General features: G+C 45.3%; 1 protein-coding gene across 1 annotated transcript; it reads right to left on the bottom strand.

Annotated features, from left to right (window-relative positions):
* Nucleotides 1-8,097: 8,097 nt before the first annotated feature.
* Nucleotides 8,098-9,208, bottom strand: LOC148119742 (igE-binding protein-like; the record flags this gene model as incomplete). Its single annotated transcript, XM_087896315.1, has 1 exon — nt 8,098-9,208. A coding segment is annotated over one exon (1,107 nt), but the record flags the coding sequence as incomplete, so codon positions are not given.
* Between the last annotated feature and the right edge of the window lie 3,969 nt (nt 9,209-13,177).

Below are 13,177 nucleotides of genomic sequence, written 5' to 3'. Positions count from 1 at the left end.
GTAACTATACTCCAGATGGTTATGGGGGTGGGTATCATCCCAGCACCTGGGAGGCAGAGGCAGAAAGACTGCTCCAGGTGTGAGACCAACCTCAGCTACTTAGAGAGTACAAGTTAGAACCTGTCTGTCGGGGTCCAAAGCCCCAACATAAAAACTACTTTTCTCTAACTGGACTGATATGGAGGCATGGGAAATAATGAGACACAGTTCACATAGCAATATTGGAAGGGAGTTTCAAGCTTCATTCAGTCCTAAAGATCACCCGCCAACACCTTTTATCTCCCCGCCCCAACCAAGGTAGAAACTCATTAATATTCTCTTTCTGGGGAATGCAGAGTATCATCACCCCTGCAACTCAGTCACCAGCCTGGAAGCCACACCTCTTCCCAGGTGATCTACATAATAACAAAGAGAAGGAGCAATCCATCCTGAGCCTTTGTTAGGTGGTCACAGGTGGTCTGGCAGGATAGCCGCTGTCTTGGAAACTAAGTGTGGCCAGAGAACTTGGCTGCAAATATCTCATAGGAAGTATGGGCCTACAGTCCACTCCCTCTTAATAATTTTAATAAAACCTGTGCTTCTTCAACAGGACAGCTAGATCGTGCCTGGCTTCGGCAAAGTTTTCTTCCTTTACCCAAAATTTCCCATCTTTGGAACAGGCATTGACATATGCGAGCTCCTGTCTTAGGTATCTGGGGAGAAGAAGCTTCAAACCCATCATTGACTGCCGATCTCTGTAAAGAAAAGAGATTAGTGGAGAGAAACATACTTTTGGGTCCTGTGTCTTGTAACCATACTTCTTTGTCAGAATAAATTATAACACTTTATGAATAATCATGCTCCCAAAGGCTACAGTCTATTATTTAAAGGAGAAGAGAATCGCTTGAGTTGAAAATGTTTCTTCCGCTGGTTCAGAGCACCACTTAAATCTAAAATTTTTAGCATATGCATTAACTCCCAACATTTACAGTGTGCCTCAAACTCTTTCAGTAGTTGCCAATAACAACAAGTCAAAATCATAATTTTTAGCATCGTTGGTCAATACCAACTTTTTAAAATTTCTTTTGGTTAGTACCATTGGTGCATTGTTGGTCAATACCAATTTTTCTCATCATCTCATAAGCAGTTGTAAATATCAGGTCATTACCAGTAAGAGTACAATAACATTTGCTGTTATCAAATACCACTTTCAGTCTCTGAGCAGTTGTTAAGCCCTTAGTCTGCCCCCTTCTTAAGTGAAGGTTTTAGTCATTCCTTATTTCAAGTCTTTCTTTCCCTGAGGGGAAAGCTTGGGTCTTAGATCTTAGGTTCAATATTTTAATCAAAATGACTTCTGTGTCCCAGAAATTAAAAACACTCAAGTGTTCAGTCTGCATCTTAGTTCTAAGGCAAAAGGTTCAAACCATAGCAAGTTGCAGACATCGTAGTCAGGTGTCTCAGTAGGGTCTCTTTGTTCAAACTCTCTAGAGGCAGAATGGCATCCTGCAGTGTAGCATGTAGGCAGCTGCAGGTCTGAATCAGGAGCTCCTCTCTGTGGGGGCTGGGAAAGCTGGGTCACCAGTTCCTCCTTGAGCCTTTTTTATTCCGTTTTTCCTGCTGGGCAGTTATCAGCTATGCTATCCTCAGGTCTGCTGTTCTTCTGCTGAATGTACCAAATCAGTCACTCTGGAAGCCATCTCGCTTGATTTTCATCCTGGGAAAAAACACAAACATGCTGTTGACCCCAGCTTAATATGGGGTCTGGCCCTTTCCATGTTCCAGTGCAAGGGTCTCTCCACTTTGCTTTAGCAAAGGTGGTTTTTGTATTATTATGTCACAATTTGTCCGCTGATGATCACTCATGGACATATGTATTTAGAAAGTTTAGCATAAACAGTGCATGATTTAGGGCATTGTGTGGCGTCTGAGGATACATCTCCCCTGTCTTTATTTTTTGGAGTTGTGTTTTTAAGGAGCTGTGTGCACGCTCCACAATTCCTTGTCCTTGAGGATTATACGGAATACCAGTCTTATGTATAATATTCCATTGAGCACAAAATCTTTGAAAAGCTCTGTTAACATATCCAGACCCATTGTCTGTCTTTATTACTTTTAGTGTTCCCATGCATGAAAAGTATTTCAAAAAATGAGTTTTTACATGCTTGGTGGCTTCCCCAGTTTGTGCCGTGGCCATCATGAATCCTGAATACGTATCAATTGTCACATGCATGTATCTCAATTTTCCAAATTCAGTAACATGAGAAACATTCATTTGCCACATATGATTAGAAAGCAGTCCTCGGGGATTTACCCCCAAATGAGGCATGGGTAGGTATTGTGAGCATCTCTCACATTGCTTAACAATTTGGTAAGCATCTTCTCTGGTCAACTTAAATTGCTTTCTTAAACTTAAACTGTTTTGATGGTGCAAAGCATGTGACTGATGAGCAAGTTCAATCTTTGATAGAGCAATTATTTTTTTAATTATTATTATTAAGTTCATCAGATAGAGCATTATCTTCAGCTAATGGACCAGGAAGACTTGAATGTGCTCTGATATGTCCCACAAAACATGGTAACTGTCTATGTTGTATGACTTCCTGAATGTGCTGAAACAATATCTTAACTTGTTCATTGCTAGTTCCTATATATGGCACAGTTTTCAACACTTGCAATGCATTATAAATATACCGGTTGTCAGTATATAGATTAAAAGCCTTATTAGCAAAATTCTTAAACACTAGAGCTACAGCTTGCAGCTCAACTATTTGAGCTGAATCTGATTCTATCTGTACCACGTGTCCTTCCCATTAGATGAGCCATCAGTGAATATCAACAAAGTATCCTTTATGGGATTCTTTGCTACTGTTTTAGGAAAAATGAAGGAATGCTGTTGAGCAAACTGCACTAACTGGTCAGCTGGGGAAAAATTTTCAGATTATTAATCTGACCTTGAAACTGAGCAAACGCAATTGCCCAAGAATCACTATTTTGCAATAACCATTCAATTTGCTGCTTAGTGTAAGGAACATTGATCACAGCTGGTTCTTGGCCAAAATATCTCCTAGATTCTATCCTGCTCATCTGTGCTAAGCATGCTACTGCTTCAAAATAAGGATTTAAAACCTTAACTGGTGATACAGGAGGGTACAGCCCAGAAGTGGTCCGTTCTGCCATAAAACTGCTGTAGGAGTTAGTCTTGTAGGTAAAATACATGCCTGCTACGTCTGGCTATAATCAATATAGCACACCTGCTGTTCACAGATATAGCCTGCTCTATCTGTGAGAGAATCTGTCTGGCAGCTTCTGAAAGCTGTCTGCTGGAATTTGGATGGCTATCCCCTTTAAGGATTTCACTCAGAGGCTCGAGTCACTCTGGAGTCAGTAGGAAACCTTAAATAAGGCCTCAGCCACTGTATATTTCCTAATAACCTTTGAAAGTCATTAAGAGTTTTTAAGTCATCCTTCCTAATTTCTATCTTCTGAGGAAAGAGAAAGGGGACTACAGTTTTTCCATTTTTTGATCCATGACTGGTAGTTGCTGGGAGTAGGGAGCCAAACTAGGTGAATGGAGTTTCAAAATGTCAGGTAATGGATAAGCATCTTTTTTACCTCCATTACTGGGGTCAGTAGGACAAGAATCTAAAAAAAACAAGTTACTTTAGCATGACTGTGGCTAGCAATAGCAAACCTCATAAAGTCTGAGACCGTGTGGGCTTGTTCCTATCCAATCTGATTATGAAGCCGTCATTAAAGAAAACCCAACCCTTCCTTCACATGGTACATTAATAATTTCAGAAGTGATCATTCAACATCTCAGAATCAGAGAGTGATAAGAAACCTAGGGGTCACTTTGAGGTTTTCAAATGACAATTCATTGTTTCACAGATGAGCAGGGAGGATGCACCCTGAATGGCAGCCTGCAGTGGCATTCGTGAAGGTGCCATGTGACCAGCTGCCCCCTCTCCTGCTGCCATGATTTCCCAGACATGATGGACTGAACCCTTATCTATGAGTTGCAGACACTCTTCTGTCCCGCGCTACTGTCTCGCCAGCAAGAACAACGCAGGGCACGTAGGATCCTTCTGCAGAACAGCCTTTTAATGCTTCTTGAGAGCGAGAGCATAAGCCGACATGGCGGAGACCCAGAGCGAGGCGAGCCCAGCCCTTATATAGGAAACAGTCCCCGCCTCGGACGTGTCACTGTCAGATTGGTCAGCTGCCCATCATCCCAGATGACGCCTCGGGAGAGGCAGGGACTACAGCGTTGGAAATTTGCCAACACATGCGCATTATCCTGTTCACCGGGCAGGGGAACCGGATGTCAGCGCCATCTTGCAATGGCGAATGTGGTTGCGGTCCTCTACATCTCCCCCTTTTTTTACTTCTTTGCAGAAAGGCAACTCCCTCAGAAGGCAGAGATAGAGGTCGCACTTCCCAAAGTGGAAAACATTATAATGGGCTTGCATGGAATCTGCCCCTAGGTTCATGACACCTGGAACTTATCCGGCCTGCCCTCTGTCATTTTTCTGGGAAAGGGAATATACGGCAGGAAACCCTTATGCAGGGCAACATATCTCTCAGAGAGGGCCATTCTCTGTGCGATGCTCTTTAGCTCGACAACCTTCAGGGCTAGCTAAGCCAAGCACTCCACCCTGTGCAATGGACAGAGGTGTCCTAGGGGTGCAGGAGCTGGTTGGCATAAACCTTACTGCTTCAGCATAGATAACCACATCAGTAGAGGTTCCCTGTTCCAGGGCAGCCAGCGCTTGTGCAATAACCACACTTTGTCCCTACGACTTTGGGATTTGAGTCAGCAGACCAACCAGAGAAACACTGATCCTCAGCATAGGGCTGTTCCAAACATTCCCACCCCCACCCTATAAGCTTATAAATAGAAGGTAGGGGAGCCCCAGAGTCTTATTGGTTGTAAAATAAAAAAAAAAAACAAAAAAACGAGGAAACACTGCCACTCTATGGCTGACTGGTGTCGGCTTCAGGAAGGCTGAGAGTATCCCCCATTGCTGCTCCTTCGTAACCGTTGTCATCCATCCGCAAAATGGTAGGAGGAACAGAAGCCAAATCTTCAGGCGAGTCCGCGTGTTGTGGGTCACCCCTCACCGTTCGGGTCAGTCTTTCTGGCACCCAGAATGGATTTTCCTGGTCCTGTGGGAACACACAAACAGCTCCCCTGGATCTCAATAGGATGGGATCCGGGCCTTTCCATTCATTAGAAAACACATCTTTCCATATAACCAAATTCTTAGGCCGCTGCGGATCCGAACTATGTCGTGTTGCAGCATTCTGGCCATTATCGTCCAGATTTAAAAAATTTATAGTGAACAGAGCCATGGCAATGGCTACTCTTGGTGTCGGGGGTAATTCCTTCAATATTCCCCCTTTTTGTTTAAGTAGATAAGATTTGAGTGTGCGATGTGCTCGCTCTACAATACCTTGCCCCTGGGGGTTATAAGGCAGGCCTGTAATGTGTGTGACTTGCATCTGTGCACAAAATTGTTTAAACTTTTGAGAAGTATAGGCAGGCCCATTATCCGTCTTTAAAGATGTGGGCTTGCCCCAAGCACTCCATGCCTCAAGACAATGTTGAATGACATAAGAGGTTTTTTCTCCTGTAAGTGGTGTGGCATGAATAATGCCAGAGCATGTGTCAATTGACACATGCACATACTGAAGTTTTCCAAAGGCAGTGATATGAGTCACATCCATCTGCCATATTTGCAAAGGCGCAATCCCTCTGGGGTTTACGCCAGTGTGTCTGACAGGGAGAAACTGGCAACAATTGTGACATTGGGTTACAATATCACGAGCCTCCTTTCTGGTAAGAGAAAAACGTTTACGCAGGGTTTCAGCTGTAACATGAAAATTATCATGAAAGGTTTTAGCGGTCTGCAACGGGGAGGCAAGAGCTACTGCAGCAAGTCGCGTAGCACGATCAGCCAGATCATTACCTAAACTCATGGGGCCCGGGAGCCCCGAATGTGCTCTTATGTGTGTGATAAAAAATGGAGCTCTCCTATTTAGTAAACAGTCCTGTATCCTCTGGAAAAGAGCTGCCACTGTACTAGTAGGTTTTATAATTCCAGCGGTCTCTAATAATTTAACAGCATTAACCACATAGGCAGAATCAGAAACAATATTAAGAGGACAATGAAATTTTTGAAGAACCTCTAAAACCACCATACATTCCACTACCTGGGGTGAGGTGGCAGAAAAGTTCTTTGTATATATTTTAGAATCCACAACATAGGCTCCCACACCATTTTTGGAGCCATCTGTATACACCATCACTCCGTCTTTTAGCGGGGCAGAAGATGTAACTCGGGGAAACACAATGGGATGATATGCAGCAAACTGCAGCAGAGGGTGTTTGGGATAATGATTATCAATTTTTCCTGAAAAGGTGGTAACCAAAATTGCCCAATTGTCAGAGGTGGCGGCCAAAGTTTGTATCTGAAAGGAGGTATAGGGAACTATCATAACCGCTGGATGCTTACCAAAATGACTAACAGACATTTTAAGGCCTTTAAGGGCAATTTGAGCTATAGCAGCTGGATACCAATCAATACATTTGTTAGGAGAAGCATGCGGATGGATCCACAGTAACGGTCCATCCTGCCATAACACAGCAGTGGGTAGCTTTCTTGTTTTAAACACACATAGAACAAATGGTTGAGTTTCATCAATACGGCACAGCTGTGCCTCCTTAATGGATTCCTCCACTAGTAATAAGGCTGCTTCTGCTGCCGGCGTCAAGGCCCGAGGGGAGGTAATATGAGTATCCCCTTCCAAGATATCAAACAATGGCTTCAAATCAGCAGAGGGGATTTTTAAAAACGGTCGCAGCCAATTAATATCTCCTAACAACTTTTGGAAATCATTTAATGTTCGCAAATCGTCCCTATAAATTTTTATTTTTTGTGGTAGAATCTTTTCAGGAAGAATAACAGAACCTAAGAATTGGCCAGTGTCTGCAATCTGGACCTTCTCAGCAGCTATTTGAAGACCCCATAGCTGTAAACTCTTAATGAGCAATGGGTAGGCTTCCCTTAGGACCTGTAAGTCCTCATGACACATGAGTACATCATCCATGTAATGAATCACAAGCAAACGTGGGAAACGTTCACGAAGCGGTTCAAGAGCCTCCTGCACAAACATCTGACAAATTGTTGGACTATTGGCCATACCCTGAGGCATATTCCATGGAGAGGTGGATGGTTCTATGTGCCCCAAAACGAATTGCTCATTAACTAGCTGATTCACTGCTTCCAGTTTTTCAGAGGTAAGTGGCCACTGAGGAACCCATACTGGGGTCTCTGTTTTCCATGGTATGGGCCGTGCTGCCCCAGTGGCGCCTAGGAAAAACCCAGACCCTGTTTATTGATATTAGGTTTAGGATTTACTGACTCCCGTATTCCTTGCTCGGAGCGACCCAAGCCCTTTCCTGGCCTATGGCCCATTCTTAACATTATATCTTGGGCCTGAGATGAATATGCATTAGATAAGGTCAATCCCATACCCTGCATTACATCTCTTCCCCATAAGTTGACTGGCAGGGGAAGGACATATGGTGTAAAATATCCTGACTGCCCTTCGTCTGTTTCCCAGGTTAATCTGGTGGAGCTAATGGTGGGGTTTGCACTATAGCCCAAGCCCTGTAGGGCATGAGACGACTCAGTAACAGGCCAGGACTGTGGCCACCAGCGCGATGAGATAATACTTTTGTCCGCGCCAGTGTCCAAAATGCCTTCGAAGCATTTACCATTCACCCAAAGGGGCAGTTTGGGTCGATCTTGAAGGCTAACAACCAGGTAGGCCGAATCCTGTCCTGTTGACCCCATTAATTTACTCCCCGGCCTCTGGTGGGTGTCTGCCGGAAGAAACAGTAACTGAGCTATCCTGTCTCCTTTACTGATGGAAAAAACTCCACTAGGACAAGAGCACAGGGCTTGTATCTCAGCAGTGTGCTGACTATCAACAAGACCTGGGTGGACAATCAGTCCCTGCAGGGTAAGCGAGCCACGCCCTAAAAGCAGGCCCACGCTTCCAGGGGGTAGAGGCTCAGGCAGCTGCACAGGGACAGGCTGCACCCCCATTTGGGGCATCAATAGGAAGTCGGTGGAGGCACACAAGTCCATTCTTGTTCTGCCTCCGAGGGTTCCTTGGTCGTTGCCCTGACAAACTTGTTCCCATATTTCTGAGGGCCCTGGGACCGAGGGCCCGTCACCCCGTTTTTTGGATCAGTCTGTGGGTTTCCTAATGGTGGGAGGATCTTGCCATTGACATCCCTAACGGAGCGGCAGAGCTCAGCCCTATGATAACCTTTGCCACAGCGTGAGCAGAGGGTAGGAGGCGCTCTCTCCTTTTCTGATGACCTACAATCCTTTTTTAAATGTCCTGGCTTCCCACATTTAAAGCAAACTCTTCTGTCTGGCCCTTTAAAAGGGTGTTTTTGTGACTGCATGATGGCTGCAGCCAAACCCGCATTCGTCAGGGGTCCTCCTAGTTCTCTACAGACCCTGAGCCAGTCCTGTAATCCTTTATTTTTCCTGGGGGCTATGGCCGCACGGCACTCCTGCGTAGCTTGCTCAAAAATAAGCTGCTCTATGAGTGGCGTGGCCATATCAGTGTCGCCAAAAATGCGTCCTGCTGCCTCAGTCATTCTAGCCACAAAATCTGAAAAAGGCTCCTGAGTCCCTTGTATAATCTTGGTGAGCGGGGTGCTTCCTTCTCCCTTTTTAGACAAAGCTTTCCATGCTCTTATAGCTGTATTGGCTATCTGGCGGTAGGCGTCATAAGGGTAGTCTATCTGGGCAGCGGTGAAGCGCCCTTGCCCAGTCAGGAGGTCAAAAGTCCATTGTTGTTGTTCTGGAGTTAAGGCTTGAGCGTTAGCTCTGGCCTGTTCCTGGGCCGCCTCATGCCACAGAGCTTTCCACTCCAAATATTGACCCATGCTGACAAGCGACGCTTTTGCAACTGTCTCCCAGTCTGCCGGAGTCATGGCACTCAAGGCTAATCTGTCCAATTGGGCTAATGTGAAATTAGCGGTCACTCCATATTTTCTAACTGACTCTGCTAATTCTTTTATTTGGTTGTACTCCACAGGCGCATACACCCGTCCATTTTCCCCTTCGTAAACGGGGAAGGCCAGGTGCAGCTTTCTCTTGACCTTGTCAGGGATAAATGAAAAAGTCTTTGGCCAAGGTGTTCCTCATAAGGAGGCGCCGAAGGGGCAGTCGGGCGAGGGCGCAGCTCGTAAGGAGGCGGATGGGCCCTTTGGGATGACCTCATGGCCCTACCGCTGGTTAATTCTGCCTCCTCCTCTGTACCTAGTTCTTCTACCTCTTCTCCTGAGCCAGAACTTTCATGCTCATTTTCATGGTCACTTTCAATTTGCAGAGCTTCAAGCTCCTGCAGAGGATATAAACTACTGTCCTTTCCTTTTTTCTTATTGTTGGTTCCAGAAATCTTTCGACCTTGTAAATCAGTCTTCTCCCCCATTCTTATTTTCTTAAAACCACTGGAGGGTCCTTTTTCCTTATTTGAGACTGTGCGCGCACCTAACCTCTCACTGTACTCAGTTTCTGAAATGCTATCCTGGACTTCCTCCGTTGCAGCAACCGCCTGGCAGGATTCATCTTTTAAGCAGTCTTTGGCGAAAAATAAGAGGACTACTAAAAGAGGTAGCAAGGCCCCTACGAAGCCTTCCCAATGCGGAAACAAGTCAAGCCCAAAACCGAAAAATCCAGGAAAAGCCATATCTCTCTGAGTATACAGACCTGCAGTTCTGAATCCTCCTTGTGTCCAAGGGGTCTCCGGCGGTGCGAGCAGTTGTCAGGGTCCCTCAGCGTCCCGAGGGATTCGGCACCAGATGTCCCGCGCTACTGTCTCGCCAGCAAGAACAACGCAGGGCACGTAGGATCCTTCTGCAGAACAGCCTTTTAATGCTTCTTGAGAGCGAGAGCATAAGCCGACATGGCGGAGACCCAGAGCGAGGCGAGCCCAGCCCTTATATAGGAAACAGTCCCCGCCTCGGACGTGTCACTGTCAGGTTGGTCAGCTGCCCATCATCCCAGATGACGCCTCGGGAGAGGCAGGGACTACAGCGTTGGAAATTTGCCAACACATGCGCATTATCCTGTTCACCGGGCGGGGGAACCAGATGTCAGCGCCATCTTGCAATGGCGAATGTGGTTGCGGTCCTCTACACTCTTCCTTCTACAAGTAGCTTTCACCAGGTATTTTATCATAGCAAGGAGAAAAGGGATTAATACTGTCAGGAAACTAGAAGTACACAGTGGCCAACTACACTTGGGCAAGTCAGTTGACTCTAGGAAACCTGCTTCATAGCCGCAGCTCCCTGCCCCTTTTCACTTCTCTCCTTCCCAGGAGCAAGCAACCACTCTCACAACTTTAATCTCCAAACCACTAATATTCTAAATTATCACTCTTAAGCATCATCTGTTCTTCACTATGTAAGATGAAAATTGAACTCTCAGAATCAGCAAACCCAATCTCTCTCCTTCTCAATTATGAATTTTGTTAATCTGATGAACTGCTAATCACTGCTGAGCCATATAATATAGTATGGTGACATTTCCTTTCTTGTCTGAAATCAGTGTTTTGCATATGCTAAGCATATGGCCTTACCACTGGGTTATATGGAAAGCTCTATGCTTTTCTGAATCAGAAGGTCTTTTTTGTACCTTATGTATCATTTTCTCAACACTAAGCTGCACTCCCAATTGTATTAACTCTCCTATCAAAATGCAATACATCAATTAATTTGTCCCATTTTTTCTTAGAAACTTAGCGCTGACAGATTGCCCTAGCCAGGACTGACTGTCCTACATGCAGTCACCTTGGCAAGTCCTCTCAAAAAGACTTTTACTGTTTTAAACTATATGTAGGTATGTGTGTGTGTGCATGTGTCCAAGTGCATGTAGGTGCAGGTGCCTTGTGGAGGTCTGAAGCTGAAGTTAGACATGGTTGTGAGTAGACTGATACAGATGCTGGGAACTTAATTTCGGTTATCTGAAAGAGCAGTTAGTGCTCTTAACTGCTGAGCCATCTCCCTAGCCTCAAGTCCTAGCTTTTGTTGGATTTCTTTTCTTCTTTTTAAAGACAGGCTGTGTGTGTGTGTGCATGTGTGTATATCCTTAGTAGCTCTGGCTGTCTTGGAATTTACTCTGCAGACCAGACTGGCCTCGAACTCACAGGATCTGCCTGCTTCTGCGGCCTGGGTGCAGAGGTTGAATTAACTTCTGGAAGCCCTCCAAGTGGGCTATGGATGAAGCTGTGAGACCCCAAGATACTGGAGATGCTAATATAGAATGTGTGCTGAGGAAAGCTGCAGGCACTGAGCGGAACAAGTGACAGGAGAATAAGGGAAGTGATTCAGGCTCACGTCATGCTACCACAGAGCCTGGAAGCTGGACAGATTACAACGAATGGAATGGGGTTTCAGCCTTGTTCTAGTCTATCTGTTCTTCCCTTAGAGGATAGGAATGCTTACCCCTTCCATTGTATATTGGAGGTAGTTCTATTTAGAGTCTGGCAGTTGAGGGTTTGCTTTGAGGACTTGTGAAGATGCTTCAGAGTGTAGAGGTACTCGCACGTAGGCTGATGACAGGGGTTCAGCCTCTGGATCCCACAAAGTAGCTGGAGAGAACTCACTTCTGAGAATTCTCCTCTGATCCACACACGTGCTGTGGCACACACACATCTGCACAATACATAAAGTGTTTGCATCTTAGCAGACTGACCTTTGAACACTCACAGTGTTGGATCTGTCAAAATGATGGTCCTGATGTCGGCCTGAATACTACATGAGGGTTGAGATTCTGTGGTCTGAGTCTGCAGTATGGCTCAAGGCTCATGTTTTAAGCACGTGATCCCGTTATGTCGTGGTGTTACTCTGAAGGCAGTGGAAACTCAGGAGGTGCAACCTGGCTGGTGGAAACAGGGCTGTCTTTGGAAATTGTCTACAACTTTGTTTTTGCCCTCTGTGCTCTGTGAACAAGCCTCTGCCACATGCCCCTGCTGCCGTAACAACCCAAAATCTCTTCATAACTGTAAGTCCAAAACACTTTCCTTCATTATGTTGTTTTTAAAGTATTCTGTTTACAGCAATGCATGAATAATTAATACCCCAGGGAACACAAACCTGCTAGGCTTTAGTGTGATCCAGCCTAGGAAAGGGTTGCACAGGAGATGCAGATTAGTTGCTCGCAGATCCATCCATCACATGTACTATGACCAGAAGACCTAATGACACTGGAGATACCAGTGCTAGGACAAGAGGCCAAATACAATTAGTGGCAATGCCTGGAGTCTCAAGCCTCTGCAGTAAGACTGTAGACACTATAGTAAATTTTATAGTCTTGGAAAAACAAGTGTTGGTATGATTCTGGGTCTAGCAGAAATGGAGACCTGAATGCAAAACCCACAGTGATAGTCTACTTAGAAATTCCACCAAGAGATGGATTTTACCAAAGCCAGAATATTATAAGGTCAGTGGGGCATTCAGGATTGAGCATGAACAAGACCACAGGTACAAACGAAATCCCAGTGCTGGTCCCCAGATACCCACATCATCTATCACTACTTCACACCTACCATACGAGTGAGCCCATGTGAACTGGAGGACAATCCCAGGTTTGCTTCACAGAAGGGCTACTTCAGTGAACAGAGTCAGGTCAAATGTGGACTGCATTGTCTCATGTATAGTCTAGAATGATAGTGACTTGGGGAGATGCCTGATTTCCAGTCTAACAGATCAGGAGTTTGGAAGACATCACTCCCATTCTGGACCGGCTGCCACCCACTTCAACAGTGCTGAAGATGGCGCCTAGGCCCTTGAGCATGGTAGGTAAGTGATCTCAAGAGACATAGACAAAGTACTGGTCCCCAAACTAGAGACACAGGAGTACAGACACCTAGCCAACTGGAGGAGCAGAGTTACACGAATGACTCTAGGAGTCAGCACTGGATTTTAAACCAGTACATCATGTCCAGCTTTTAACAAAAGATTAAAAGACATTTCTTGTTGGAACAGATACAGAAAAGAATCAGAACATATTCAGGTAACAATACTGATTTCGGATCTATAATTAAGAATTTAGAATAACTCATAGGGTTGGGGGTGTAGCTCAGTTGGTTGTTTGCTCAGCACTGCACA

Source organism: Myodes glareolus, chromosome 14 (assembly GCF_982192425.1).
Source record: "Myodes glareolus chromosome 14, mMyoGla1.1, whole genome shotgun sequence".
In the NCBI taxonomy this organism is placed as follows: domain Eukaryota; kingdom Metazoa; phylum Chordata; class Mammalia; order Rodentia; family Cricetidae; genus Myodes; species Myodes glareolus.
This window is presented reverse-complemented; position numbering and strand designations above follow the sequence as displayed.